This window comes from Neophocaena asiaeorientalis, unplaced genomic scaffold (assembly GCF_003031525.2).
Source record: "Neophocaena asiaeorientalis asiaeorientalis breed wild unplaced genomic scaffold, Neophocaena_asiaeorientalis_V1.1 scaffold150, whole genome shotgun sequence".
Classification (NCBI taxonomy): domain Eukaryota; kingdom Metazoa; phylum Chordata; class Mammalia; order Artiodactyla; family Phocoenidae; genus Neophocaena; species Neophocaena asiaeorientalis.
Window position 1 is genome coordinate 11512944 of NW_020176571.1, and position 15404 is coordinate 11528347.

Consider the following 15404-nt stretch of genomic DNA (forward strand, 5'->3'; position numbering starts at 1 on the left):
CTGACACCCGAAAAAAAAAAAAAAAAAAAAAAAAAAAGTAAACTGAAGAATCATATGTACAATATGATACCATCAACGTAACATTTTAAAGTATGTGAAGTAATAGTCCATATGAATATCGGACACTTACAAATATAAAAGTGAAAAACATGCATGGAAAGAGAAACACCATATTCAGAGTAATAATTTACCTCTGGCCAAATTATGGGAGGCAAATGGGATCAGGGTAAGTTATACGGGGGAGTTTCAACTATATTTTGTAATGATTAATTTTTTTAATTAAAAAGGAAAAACTAAAGACAAAAAAGTAATAAATGAAGATAATAAATGATTTCTATTTTTAAACAACTACATTTCTCTGTCCAGTCTCACCTGATTCCTAAAACAAGAAAGGGAAGTATAACAGGATAGTTGGCAGAGAAAGGAGTAATGAATTAGATCAAGATTTTACCTTGTCATCACTGAAAAGCACATGAGTAATTACAGCTCTGGTTTATGCCACATCCCTTAATTTTTCAAAAAGAAAAACAATGAGGGAAGTAACTGGAGAGATGGTAAAATATTTCTAGAGAATGCATTTGAGTTCTAGAAAACAGTAATTCTTGTATTGAATATACCTCAAAAATGCCTGTGCATGGACTTTAGAATTTACAGCTGACCTGGGTTATATATGTTGAAGCTGAGGGAAATACAGGAAGCAAACATGTAAGTAGGCATTTAAAAAATTCTCTTAGTTTAAAATTTAAGTTGTTGGCACAGCTAACAGAAAAATCATAAAATAAAATATCTATGCTCTAATCCTCCTGTATCTCTTGAATTTCAAAGTTTGACTATGGCTTTGATATGCAGACTTCCTAACTCAGGGCATGAAAGATTGAGTGGAGCTCTAACTTCTCTTTCCAGTAGACAGACCCCTGGTGAGGATGTGAAACTGGGCTGCAGCAGTGGAAGAGTTATGGCTCTGTGGCTGCTGTTTGCTGTTAGCTTTCATTTTGTGTCTCATATCCAGAGTCAATAAGTGGATTGTGTAGACTCCCTGGGTTAGTAATTAGACTGAGTTGGAAGAAAGATCTTCAAATGGTTCAAGGCTTCTTTGGGATTAATCAAAGAGAAATATTCAGCGTCTTCAGGGCTTGATTTGCTGGTTTCTTTACATGACACTTAAGTGAGTTCACTCTGTTCTCCCTTTAAGTAGGAAAACCAAGGATGAGACAAAGATAAAATAGAAATATTCTAACCAGAGAACATTGTACATAGTCTACAGGGACATGATCCCAATATATGTTGCAATCTGAAGGCCTTCCAACTTTTTTATAGATGTTGGCTTGGTTTTTGATTTTATAGATAGGCTTGGTTTATGAGAAAATTCCAGGAAAACATTAAGAATTTTAACATGTATTTTCAGTCTTCCCTGGATCTCATCAGTCAAAAGCAAAAATAGGTTGAGATACTGAAGAACAAAATGAAAGATATTTAGCTACAGATTGAGACAAAGTAGGTAATTATTTGTTGAATGAACTAAGTCAGTTTTGGTTTCTTATGTTATTGGAACTGAAATTTTCAAAGTATAAAATTTAAACTAAGGATATTTCATTTAGGCTATAGATGTCCAAGAATCCTCTCAATTCTAAAATTTTGAATTAAAATCAATTTTTCTATAATAGAAGAGTTGACTCCAAGCCAAATTATTTAAAGTATTTTCTTGAACGAAATGAATGCAAGTAAAACTTATCCAGTAGTTCCTACTGAAGGGTGAGGGGCCTCTGGCACTTTGCAAGACTTTGGCTGAAGGGTGGGATGTGGAGGAGATGCAGACATACGTCAATCACAGTTATTAAAAAAATGAGTATTTACAAAGTTTTGTGATGAATTAACAACTCATGCAAAATAGAAATAAACATTTTTAAATTTCTGTAGAAAGAATAGTTTGATAAACATCATAAACTATAATCCTCACAACATAGGATGGTTGGCAATGTTATACTTGACATAAAAAAAGTGCTAAGTTCACACAAAGAAATAACTGATTATTGAAACATTTATCTTTGGTTAGAGCCAAAATGTATTTTCTGCTACTGGTCTATTATTAATGTCAAATTTTCTTGGCTTGGGGAAAAGAAAAATGAACTAGGAATCTGGAGATACAGACTCTGCCATGTCCTTGTTAAATTACCTTTGACAAGTAATTTAAAGTCTGAGTTATCATTATTTTTATATGTTGAATGATGATATTAATATTTGCTCTTCCTAGATCTCAGGGTTGTTGCAAAAGGCAAATGGAAAAATGAATATGAGAGTTCTTTGAAAGGCAGAAATCACTATTTAAAATATGCATCATTAATTACTCTAAGGAGAACACTCAACTCAGGAGTACCGAGGAGTTTAGTGTCTTACACATAATAAAAATATGTGTAAAATTCTAATAGGCGTAATCCTTGGCCCTTCCAAGTATTGATAATGGCCTTTTGCTCTTTTCTTAATTCCCCTTTCTCCATCAACTTTCCTTCTGCAGAACCTCTTCCCGTAACCAGTGTTTCAATATATGACTATAAACCTTCTCCTGAAACAGGAGTCCTGTTTGAAATTCATTATCCAGAAAAATATAACGTTTTCACAAGAGTAAACATAAGCTACTGGGAAGGTAAAGACTTCCGGACAATGCTATATAAAGGTAAGAGGCAAAAGGAAGATGAAAAATGATGACTATTACTTTTACATGACTTTTGCCAAATGGTCTTGCTCTTGCTCTGAAGAGGTCTTATAATTCACTATTTGGTCATAAATGAACCAATAAAAATAGTTACTGATGCATGAAAATATCGTTATGAGGAGTCTTAGAATGTCTGGTTCTTTAGAGTCATGTGTCATGTGTAAGCATAAGAAAAACTCAAATTATTGTGACTCACATGTTATTCTTGCCAAATATTATTCCTGCATGTCTGGTGCAGGAAACAAATTCAAACTTAAATTTAGAAGCACCTCACTTAACCATTTCTTTCTGAGTGTGTTAGGGCACTTCTAGAACTGGGAAGCTAGGGAGGTGCCTTTCACAAAGTTTCACTTGGAGATGGTCCAAGATTATTCTCAAATGCAAAAGACAATGCTTTGTAGGTCCTTTGTATATATTTATCTGTATGACTAGCTGAATGATTGCATTAATATACAAAAATTGGTTTCACTATTTTTACTGGCTTGATGGGATCTTGAGAGAGAGGAGAGCCTAGGGGAATTAATAATTTCGAAAGAACTCAACTTTTCAGGGGCAGAGGCAGGTCAAGAGGGAGAGGGATAGGGAGAGAAGGAGGGAGGGCCTTTGGGGACTGAACTGGAGAAACATAAATATTTTCAGGACCCAGCACCATGATATTTATCTGCAGAGTGTAGATGATGGTCTCAAATTTGACTAGTTGTAACTGGAAACTAAGTAGAGGACAGGTACTCAACCACATAGGGCATGATATCCAGAAATATCTCACTTTGACGTGCTGCTTTTACAAACTCCTGAATCTTCCATGGATTTTTTTTAATGAGACATTGTTTAAAATATATGCAGTGAATTTACAGGGGTTTTAAACTTAAAAAAAAATCAAAAAAACATAAATAGACTCCATAAATTACTGCATTCTTTATTTTCAATGAAAACAGATTATCTGCAAATTAATAATTGAGACCTTATTTGCTTTTTGATCACATGCAAATATAAGTTCAGAAATAATTGAAAAGCAGTCTCTGAAACTTTTATTGAGCTAAATGCCATGAGTTTAAAAATAAGTTAATTAATATGCTCTCTTTTTAAATTTAATTAATTTAAAATTATTTTTGGTTTTTCATTCAATAAATGGTACTTTTTGTTTCTCTCATTTCTAACTTGGATTGGATTTTTTAATTTATTATTATTTTCCCAAAAAAATGTTTTCCAAATAAAATTCAAATTTTTTATTTTATTCTTTATTTAAGCAGGTCCTATCCGCCAAATGACAGACAAACTGTTTTATTTTTTAAATAGGCTATATTCTACAAGTGAGACTAGTGAAAACATTTCTTGTAAAATTATTTTTTCCTAAGTCGTAAATTGGCAAAATACCTTGGGTTTTTATCTTAAAGTAAATGGCTAGCAGAAACTTAATCTCTACAATTTCTATATGTTATCTTCTCCACTTAACACACCAAATGTTCTTATAATAAAATTTTAATTCCAATTGTATCCAATTCTTGCAGTAAAAAGCCTTTCAGTTTGTGTCCAAAACAATCCAAATTTTCATCTCTAGCCTTATATCAATTTTTTATTACTGACCATGCCAGAAGTTGCAGGAAATATTATTTTATGGATAGTTAGTCATAATTGTTCAGAACTTTCTAGAAGTGTGTGGCATGTAGGAAACTGAAATTTTAATATAATTGTTTTTTTCTTCTCAGATTTCTTTAAGGGAAAAACGGTATTTAATCACTGGCTGCCAGGAATATGTTATAGTAATATCACCTTTCAGCTGGTATCTGAGGCAACTTTTAATAAAAGCACTCTTGTGGAGTACAGCGGTGTCAGTCACGAACCCAAACAGCACAGAACTGGTAAGTCTTCCAAAGAATCAAATTTAGTGAAAAAATAATTAAATGATATGTTGTTATATATATACTTTCTATCATTCTAAGGAAAATTCTGTTCCAGAGCTGAGGAAAAAAATAAATATGTATTTTAGTAACCTAAAACAAATTTTCTATCAATGTAAAAGGAATTGAACAAAATATTCCATTCGAAAAATTTTAAATATGTCAATGAAATCATAGATTTATAATCTTTGAATTAAAAAAATTGTGTGATACTACCAAAAGTTATAATTAAGCAATTTAACTGGATCAAGTGCACATCATTTATTCTATAACCTGACAAAATACTCATATGACAGAAGAACAGATGTGGGAGGTTCTACTACAGATTATCAGATTATTAATTTTAGTAGCATGACTAACATGGAGCACAATCATAGGATGGATGGATGGATAGATGGTAAGTAGATGGAAGAATGGATGGGTAATATAAATATACACATACTAAATACCCATTGCCAATACCAATATGACTGATATTTTTTCATGCCTAATGTCCTTAAGTATTCAGTAGGAATGCAGGAGACACAATTCATACAAACACTGGGAATGTGTTATAATAGATCACCTCTGAGACCCTGCCATTCTGAAATTCTAAGATGTGTTGAAAATCTGAATTCTCATGAATTAGGCCAACGCAAAGAAAATATTTCAGCTAAATTTTATTCACCTCACATCAACATCTAAGATTCTACTTGTAGTTTTCATTATTCAAGTAAAGAAACTAATTGAGCATCTTTCACCTGGGAGTTGTTTAAAGTACTGGGAGAGATGAAGACAAAGTCTGGTGAGATGGTTCCCTCTTCTCAAAAATGGTAGAGGTACTACTGGCACTCATAGAAGGCAGAATGCAATAATAAATATTATTAAAGAGGTACAAATTTATGTAACAGCACAAAGGAGGGAGCGATTAATTTTTATTAGAAGTTCATAGAAGAGGTGAGAGTCGAGCTGCTATCTGCAGGATGCATACAATCTTTTGCAGGTAGAGACCATGCAGTGTGCCTTCGTAATTTTCTACCACTACAAAAGTATGATTCCATAGTTCATAAACTCATTTTGTGTGCACAGTTTTTATTTTAGAGAGATGAGGAGTGAAGCCATATTTCCAACATGCATGTTATTGTTTCTGAAGGCAATTCAGACATTTAACTCTCCTAAGTGCAACTGTGTCATAGGGAGTATTTTTATCTTGATAGCTATAAAAACACTATAGTTGCTTTTTTTGTAAGAAAGATCTAGTGACAGAGACTCAGTTCTTAAAAAAGGAGATTGTGATACGCTGAAAAATATGTATGTAACTCTACTTTGGAAGCGGTTAAATCACCACTTGGACAAGCATAGTATCACGAATTAATGTATCAATATTTGAAGTGTGACTGGTGATAAGCTAATGTGTGCACGCTGTGTACAAAATCTTAGATGTATGTGTACTTGAAACCATACTTGTTCTTGATGTAAATTATCTATACAGTAAAAGTAAAACTAAACTCTACTTTCTAAATCTGCTTGTATGTTTGACTCATTAATAGATTAAGGATTCATTATAATAGTTAAAAATACTTGAAAATGATAATTCTCTCTCTTACAGTCCCCTATCCTCCTCAAAATATCTCAGTTCGTATAGTAAACTTGAACAAAAACAACTGGGAAGAACAGAGTGGCAGTTTCCCAGAGGAATCGTTCATGAGATCACAAGATACAATGGGAAAAGACAAACTCTTCCATTTTACTGATGACACTCCTGAAATTCCCTCTGGCAACATTTCTTCTGGTTGGCCTGATTTTAACATCAGTGACTATGAAACCACATCCCAACCATATTGGTGGGACAATGCATCTGCGACTCCTGAAAGCGAAGATGAATTTGTCAGTGTTCTTCCCATGGAATACGAAAATAACAATACACTCAGTGAGACTGAGAAATCGACGACCAGCTCTTTCTCTTTTTTCCCTGTCCAAATGATACTGAGTTGGTTACCACCAAAACCACCCACTGCATTTGATGGGTTCCATATCCACATGGAAAGAGAAGGTAAAGTAATAGGAAATCAGAGGAAATAAGTAATGGTGCAAAGGAAAGGAAATTGAAGCTTTTAAAGATTACATTTAGAAAGAAAGACTGATGGTAGACAGTTAATATCTAAAGACAGATGGTAAAGAAAAGGAAGAATTTAATTGAGTATCCAATGCAGACGGAAACCAGAAAACAAAAATGAACAGATTGGGTCAGAATCTAGTTTGGGTAGCTCATACATTGCAAGTACAGGCAACTGTATACATTTCATTACCTGACATTTCACCTACCCCAGGCAACTGAGGAAACTTTATATTTGGAAAGATTTTGAATTAAGGTTCTAACCATAACAAATTACAAAATATCCTGGAGAAATATTCTGTTTTCCAGTACCCATATCTGTGAAGCATGCAGCAAAACAATCTTGCTGACAACCTGGCTACTTTCCCAAGAGTATCAGACCTGTGTCCTGCTTATCAAGCTACTCTTATTCCCCTTAGCGGGTGCCCACTGAAACCAGCACCACTCACATTTTCCCAAAGAGAAGCTGGTAGTAGAATAGAAAATACATAGCAACTGGTATTTCCACTCTAGCTACTATATTATATATTGTATTCACTTAGCAACTGAGAGTTATTCTTTATAATTAACCCACTAATTTATGAAAAGCAGGGCCACAACATTCAGTAAATTTGGGTCATGAATCATATGTGAATTGTTGTTTGGTAGGTTTTCATAGTTATTTGTTGTTTGTTTTGTTTTATGCTTTCCAGTCTAGTAGTCTGGGTAGCAAAAGTTGTCAAGTTGCCAAAATGTGAGGTTAAATTGACAGCCTTATTTATAGGATAAGGTATTCAAATCATGTAGTCTTATATATGACGTATTGTTTGCCCCCATTTTATTCAATAGAATGAAATACAAGACCTGTGAGTTCCTCTCTACTAGAGTAGAGAGCAATCAACCATACCCAAATACTATATAACATTGAAATCCTTCATCATTTCCAATTATTTGAGTCAAAATTCTTAACATTTGCCTGAAATTACTTGTATTAAAAAAAGTTCCCTTAATCTATCTTTTATTTTTCTATTCCTCAATCTATTCTATGGAAAATGGGGTCTTATAATTCGTAATTTTTTGTAATGCCTATTTCCATGAAGGTTCAATCATGCTTTTATCTGACTGTGGTGTGTTGTGCTATAGTCACCAAATGATAAAACTTCAAATGAATAAGCAGCAGGAGGTGGACTTTGAAGGAATGCAAAAATCATTTTTACTTTTAAAATTTCTGAAAGCAAACCAATGAAGCAAAAATATTACAAGTGTCAGAAAAATGTATCCAGAGGATTATTTCTAAATAGAGATAATTCAATATATTTTAAGACACTTATGGATATTTAATGCTACCACAAAGAACTTACACAACATTTGGTACTGTTTTTTAACCCTTTATATCCAAATGAGAACGTTGATTATTGCTATTTTGTCCTAACATCATACTTCTATTTTGTGTATATAACTTCATTGGTTGACAGTATGTAAGAATGCAGTATATATCCATCCCTAGTTTTATTGATTAGTGCACCATATTTTAATTTGGTTATTTAAAACTATTGCAAAAAATAACTTGAACTCTTAGTCACCTTTTTTTGGGGGGCGGGGGGGGTGTGGTACACGGGCCTCTCATTGTTGTAGCCTCTCCCGTTGCGGAGCACAGGCTCCGGACGTGCAGGCTCAGCAGTCATGGCTCACGGGATCTCCCCGGACCGGGGCACGAACCCGTGTCCCCTGCGTCGGCAGGCGCACTCTCAACCACTGAGCCACCAGGGAAGCTCTAGTCACCTTTTTAAATAGTAATTTTAGAGGTATAATTCAACTTGACAAAAGGAAGGAGGAAAAATTTTTTTAAATACTTTTTTTTTAATTAATTGACTTCTATAGCCAAGGCTGCTCCAGATATCAGTTCATATCTATTCTCTTTTTTATCCATGATTTAGAAAACTTTACTGAATATTTGACAGTGGATGAAGAGGCACACGAATTTGTTGCAGAACTGAAGGAGCCTGGGAAATATAAGTTATCTGTTACAACCTTCAGTTCCTCAGGATCTTGTGAAATTCGAAACAGCGAGTCAGCAAAATCACTCAGTTTTTATATCAGTAAGTACCAAAAAGATTATTTTGCACTTACAGAGGAGCTAGAAAAATGGAACTGGTGAGATTAATGATGGTCAGGCATCGATTATGCATCAAATCTTAGAGACCCTGAGAATTCTTCAAGATCATGAGAGGCCCGGATCCATGAGAGTTTGACAGCAGGAAAATATATGTATGTTTCATAGTAGCAAACCTATCCAGGGATTTAACTTGAGGATATTTTAAAATTATTGTGATAATTGAACATTTATTAAACTGACCTTCCACACTAGTGATAACAAAGTCTCCAAGGACGTGGACACATAGTTTGGGAAAGAGGACTTTTGTTCGAGGCCATAATGAAAATTGATATTGTTTTTCCGTGTGAAAAGTCTCATTAGAGTATTGAGCTTATGGAGCTTGAAAGAAAGAGAGATTGAGGTGTAGTGAGACCTAGGTGGTCTCCAAAAGTTAGCACAAGACTAAGCTAGAGCAACATGAATACTCCAATAACAAGTCTTAGGGCATCTTCTACCAATTCCATCGGGGATAATAGCAGAGCAATAACTAGCCTCTAAAAGCTACACAAACAGTGTATGTCTGTAACGTTTTTTGCTAATGTGACTATGCTTACCAGAAGTTGAGAGGCCAAAAACCAGTTTCCTAGCTTATCAGGAGCTAAATGTGCCTCTGACCGGCAGAAAGAAGAACCAGAAGGGAATGGATAAAAACTGAGTTCCGAGAAGGAGGGTCACCATACTCTATCTCCTCCTTCAAAAGCAAATTACCACCTTTCATCAGATGATCCTCAAAAAGATGGACAGGGGAAGGAGGAGGGGGGCAGAGAGAAGAGATCAGTATTTTTGTTTGTTTGCTTTTTAAGGAATTTTGCCTTTTTTAAAAAAAATTTATTTACGGCTGTGTTGTTGGGCCTTTGTTTCTGTGCGAGGGCTTTCTCTAGTTGCAGTGAGCGGGGGCCACTCTTCATCGCGGTGCGTGGGCTTCTCACTATCGCAGCCTCTTTTGTTGTGGAGCACAGGCTCCAGACGCACAGGCTCAGTAGCTGTGGCTCATGGGCCTAGTTGCTCCGCGGCATGTGGGATCCTCCCAGACCAGGGCTCGAACCCGCGTTCCCTGCACTAGCAGGCAGACTCTCAACCACTGCGCCACCAGGGAAGCCCGAGATCACTTTACTTAGCAGCTTAAAAATGTTGAAAATATCCCATATAACAATTTTACTTAAGAAACCAAAAATGTCACCACTGGTGAAATGTCTTTCAGTTATGGGCAATCTTTGACGTGACATCACTTGAGAATGAGAGCAAAGTTTAGTATCCAGTTCTTCCCATGAGATTTCTTTGTCTGCCAGCAGAGATCCACTGCAAGTTACGGGAAAACTCCCACAACTCGTCTGGCCATTAGCTTTTCCCTTCTCTGAATTTCTACTGTGTATCATAGTGTACAAGACAAAGTACAGAGCTTCTCTGAGTGTGGTATTTTTCTAGACGTATTTTATTTGTGTACATCCTGCTTCTCATACCAAATTACAAAACCCTCGGCTGGGGTTAAACTCTTTGCTTATTGGTTAATTCTGTTGCACATTCGACAAATATTTATTGAACCATTTTCCAGTGTCAAGCACTCTGCCCTGTTCCTAGAGTATCCAGTTGACCAGAGCTGCTGAGAATGTGTCAGAATTGCTCAAACATATGATTATTTCAAAAAGATGCAGATTACTGTTCATCTAGGAAAATGTAGGGCACTAGAAATTTTGCTATTTCTCTGCCAATAAAAATCTTTTTAGAGCTTCAGATATGATGTTCTGTGGTAATGAGTTATTCAGGTGTACTCTGTATATGCCTTTGATTTTAAAAGGCTACTGGGGGCTTCCCTGGTGGCGCAGTGGTTGAGAGTCCGCCTGCCGATGCAGGGGACACGGGTTCACGCCCCAGTCCAGGAAGATCCCACGTGCCGCGGAGCGACTCAGTAGCTGTGGCTCATGGGCCTAGTTGCTCCGCGGCATGTGGGATCCTCCCAGACCAGGGCTCGAACCCGCGTTCCCTGCACTAGCAGGCAGACTCTCAACCACTGCGCCACCAGGGAAGCCCGAGATCACTTTACTTAGCAGCTTAAAAATGTTGAAAATATCCCATATAACAATTTTACTTAAGAAACCAAAAATGTCACCACTGGTGAAATGTCTTTCAGTTATGGGCAATCTTTGACGTGACATCACTTGAGAATGAGAGCAAAGTTTAGTATCCAGTTCTTCCCATGAGATTTCTTTGTCTGCCAGCAGAGATCCACTGCAAGTTACGGGAAAACTCCCACAACTCGTCTGGCCATTAGCTTTTCCCTTCTCTGAATTTCTACTGTGTATCATAGTGTACAAGACAAAGTACAGAGCTTCTCTGAGTGTGGTATTTTTCTAGACGTATTTTATTTGTGTACATCCTGCTTCTCATACCAAATTACAAAACCCTCGGCTGGGGTTAAACTCTTTGCTTATTGGTTAATTCTGTTGCACATTCGACAAATATTTATTGAACCATTTTCCAGTGTCAAGCACTCTGCCCTGTTCCTAGAGTATCCAGTTGACCAGAGCTGCTGAGAATGTGTCAGAATTGCTCAAACATATGATTATTTCAAAAAGATGCAGATTACTGTTCATCTAGGAAAATGTAGGGCACTAGAAATTTTGCTATTTCTCTGCCAATAAAAATCTTTTTAGAGCTTCAGATATGATGTTCTGTGGTAATGAGTTATTCAGGTGTACTCTGTATATGCCTTTGATTTTAAAAGGCTACTGGGGGCTTCCCTGGTGGCGCAGTGGTTGAGAGTCCGCCTGCCGATGCAGGGGACACGGGTTCACGCCCCAGTCCAGGAAGATCCCACGTGCCGCGAAGCGGCTGGGCCCGTGAGCCATGGCCACTGAGCCTGCGCGTCCGGAGCCTGTGCTCCACAACGGGAGAGGCCACAGCGGGGAGAGGCCCGCTTACCGCAAAAAAATAAACAAATAAATAAAAGGATACTGAATTTGTGTAGTTTTGAAGGTTTTACTCAGAGATAAAAATTAAGGCAGACATTTACATTAGTCTCCCAATAGCCTCATGAAGGGAATATTTCTCTTATCCCCATTTGTCACTTGAAAAAAAATACTGAGTCACAGAAAGTTTAGCAAATTGGTGTCAGAAGAAGAATTAGATTCTAGAAATATTTAATAGCAAAGTCCATCTCCATGGAGCCTGCAGTGACCTATTATCTTGGGTTGATTATCGGGTCAGTCCTAACGTAAAGACATTAAGTGAGTGAATTCGTTTTGCCTCCCCCCACCTTCTCTCTCCCTGCCCCCACTACCCCAGTAATCATCATAACAGTAAAAACACTTCACATTTAGATAGTTCTCTAACACATTATAATCTCATTTGATCCCCTCGACGGTCCTGTGAAGTAACTAATCAGAGGGTATCATGATAAGTTATCACAAAGCCCCAACCCAGGAGACAGGAGTTCTAGGTTGGTTCCCAAACATTACTAGCTCTGTGACATTGGGAAGTTCATTCACATCTCTGGGCTCCAGCTTCCTCATCAGTAAAACAAAGCACTGAAAATCTAAAGTCCTTTTCAATCCTAACGTTCTCTGATTTGTCCATTTGACAGATGCAATGACCGAGATTCAGAGTAGTTAAGTCATTTGCCCAAGCTTGCATTGCTAATAATGAGCAAAACTGAGTTTGGGGCCAACTTTCTTATCTCCAGACCCATGCTTTTCACTCTTTCATAGTGATCCAGGAAGTTTTATGCAGGGGTTAAGAGCATGGATTTTGGAACCAGACTTCCTATGCATGAATCCCAGCTCTACTTGTGCTATCTCTGCCTCGATTTCCTCATCTGAAAGTGAAATCAATCCTAGTACTTATCTCGTAGGTTAGTTAAGAAAATTAAGGGATTAAAATATGTAAACACATATAAACTTAAAACAGAGCCTGGCACACAGCGAGTCCTACCACTCTTTGCCATCATCATTATTATTACTATTTTTATTGTTGTTTTTTCCCTTACCCAATTAACCATGAGCCTGGGACTTTCCTCCCCAACAGAGCTGTTTTCTCCTTCCCCTCTCCCGGGCTCAGGAATACAGCTTCCTATGAGGGAACTGAGAAATGTATACTAAGCAAATAAAAGAAGTTGCACATTTGCATTTTAACAGTGCCTTTCAGGAGATAATAACCACCTTAACATTTCTTGGGTCCTCACGATGTGTCAGGCACTGTGCTAATAACCACTTTGGAAATTTAAGAGAACAAAGCGAATGGCGGGCACTTTCAGGGAGATATTTTATAATGAGGAGCCCACCGTGTCCTCAAATTATCAGCCAGGTTTCCGCCAGCTTCTATAATTGAGCCCGTCTGTTGCCTGTTTCTTCTCTAAGGTAGTCACACCCTGCCTCTTTGATCCTGCTGTCACCAAATTAAAAATTTTCACACGATTGTAGTAGAGACTAATTTGAATCTCAACATAATTATTTCTAGAGACTGAAGATCCTAACAGCAAAGGAATTATAAATACTCATGAAATGCCACACTGCCACACATACTGTTTGTTAAAAGAGAAGTAAATTCTCTCTGGTGAAGAATTTACCGGAATAATCTCAGAGGCACGTAACAACTGAAGTGGAGCTTCTGTCTCTCAGTAGAACTGGTTTGGTGGCTGCTGCCAGGATGTTGCTTAGGTCAATGGGGAGGTCACCCAGGGGAGACTGTAGCTAAGCAGAGAATGTAAAGACCTGCCAGCCTGGCTGCCAGTCTTACTTGGAGTATCTCTGTAAGGGCAAAAGGCAAACCACATGATTTTTAAAACTAGAATCTTGTACCTCAACCAGCTCAGCGTCTGATTTGATATCCAGGTCCTTCAGGAGAGTGGATCGAAGAACTCACTGAGAAGCCCCAGCATGTGAGTGTCCACGTTCTAAGCTCAACCACTGCCTTGATGTCCTGGACGTCTTCCCAAGAAAACTACAACAGCACCATCGTGTCTGTGGTGTCACTCACCTGCCAGAAACAAAAGGAGAGCCAGAGGCTAGAAAAGCAGTACTGTAGTCAGGTAAAGGAATTGGAAGGGCAGACTGGCTCACTCACCTCCTGCAGCCCAGCCTGGCGGGGGATGCAAGGGGGCCGCCAATGGCCAGAAGCTGTGCTGAGGTCTCCCAGGTGCGTCCCTGGCAGTGTTACCAAGAGTGGGGGAGGAGCTAGGAAATCAATGCACGAGTCTCTTCAATCACAGTCGCCTTCCTTTGCCCGCTTAGAACTACCATCTTCCTTTTACTTAATTCCTCGTTCAAGAGAATATACTACACATCTACGATGTGCCAGGTACTGGGGTAGATGGTGGGGATCTAGACAATTCTTACACGTCTTGCCTTGGCTGAGTTTATAATCTAGTGAGAACAATGGTAAGTGAACATATAATTACTGCAGAGTATAAAATAAGGCCTAGGTTAAAAGTAAATGATCGAGAGGCCATATGAGCTCACAGAAGGAAGGGCATGAATAAATATGGACTGGGGCAAGAGGATTTGGAAACTGCTCAGAACTTCCCCCAGGGGAGGAGATAATGAAGCAGAAGGTTTGGGGGAGGTTTTGTTTGCTTGTTTTATTTTTTTCCCATTGTTTCTTGTTATTTTAACTGTAAAATAAGGCATGCTCACTGAAAAGATAATTCAAAAATTTAAAGTACATAAAGTGAAACACTACCCCCTCACTAATCATAACTGAAGAGTTTTGAAGGGTAAATAGGCGTTAGCTGAGCACAAGGTGGGGGTGGGTGGGAGGGGCAAGTGGAAACACGTGGGAATCAGTAGTTCTGGGCGTGGCTATGGAATGAACACCACGCCCAATCATCAGTCCTGAATGAAACCACCAGCCTGGGCCCCAGAGCGGACTTTCCTCTCAGATGCCCTAAATGCCCACAGGAATCCTGGAGCCCAGTCCTGTTTTCCTAAAACCTGGATTTATTTTCTTCATAAGATCAAAGGTACTGATTCTTGGTGTCTTACAGACAGTATTTTCTTGCCTAAATGAAAAAAATTAAATTTTCAATTTGTGTGGAGTACACTGGAAATCTAATACGCAGTCAAAAGAGATGTTTGCTGTGTGAAAGCTATTTAGAGTGTTTCCATTTATCCCATGAAAATTAGGCATTTAGCGTAATTCAAAGGGTGAAAATTTTTAATTAATAAGATGAATTCAGGAATCACGGCCTTTGGAGCTCTTGAAAGCCTTAGAGGGCTGAGATAAGCCCAACTTGAAGATGAGGCTATCTCTGGGCTTGAATTAATGAGTAAATATGCTAAACAGTTCAGCTAGTAATCACAGCTCACTGAGAAGCTTATTAGCTTCCTTCCCTGAGGGTATGCAGCATGGCTGACTCTGCATTAATAGAAAATGTGTCCTGCCTGCAGGACATGACCTAGAACTTGACTGCTCTCAGGTGTGGTTTTTCTTGTCCCACCTAATGTGTAAGTTACGTATGTTAACATAGAAGCCAAAGGCTAAAAGTATAAATAGATATTGTAAATTATAAATGAACCAGAAAAAAAGCTAGCCTAAGTACACTTTTTTTTTTTCCGCGGCACGCGGGCCTCTCAC

General features: G+C 37.8%; 1 protein-coding gene across 3 annotated transcripts in view; it reads left to right on the plus strand.

The window, feature by feature from the left end:
• The window catches only part of PTPRO (protein tyrosine phosphatase receptor type O), a 229045-nt gene that overhangs the window by 130717 nt on the left and 82924 nt on the right, over positions 1-15404 (plus strand). For 2 of the 3 annotated variants that reach the window (XM_024733334.1, XM_024733335.1), the window contains exons 3-7: positions 2513-2671; positions 4417-4569; positions 6197-6640; positions 8620-8781; positions 13664-13860. In XM_024733334.1, the coding sequence (XP_024589102.1) occupies positions 2513-2671; positions 4417-4569; positions 6197-6640; positions 8620-8781; positions 13664-13860 (1115 nt within the window). The remainder of the gene's footprint in view (positions 1-2512; positions 2672-4416; positions 4570-6196; positions 6641-8619; positions 8782-13663; positions 13861-15404) is intronic. The other variant, XM_024733333.1, reaches the window with a different exon arrangement.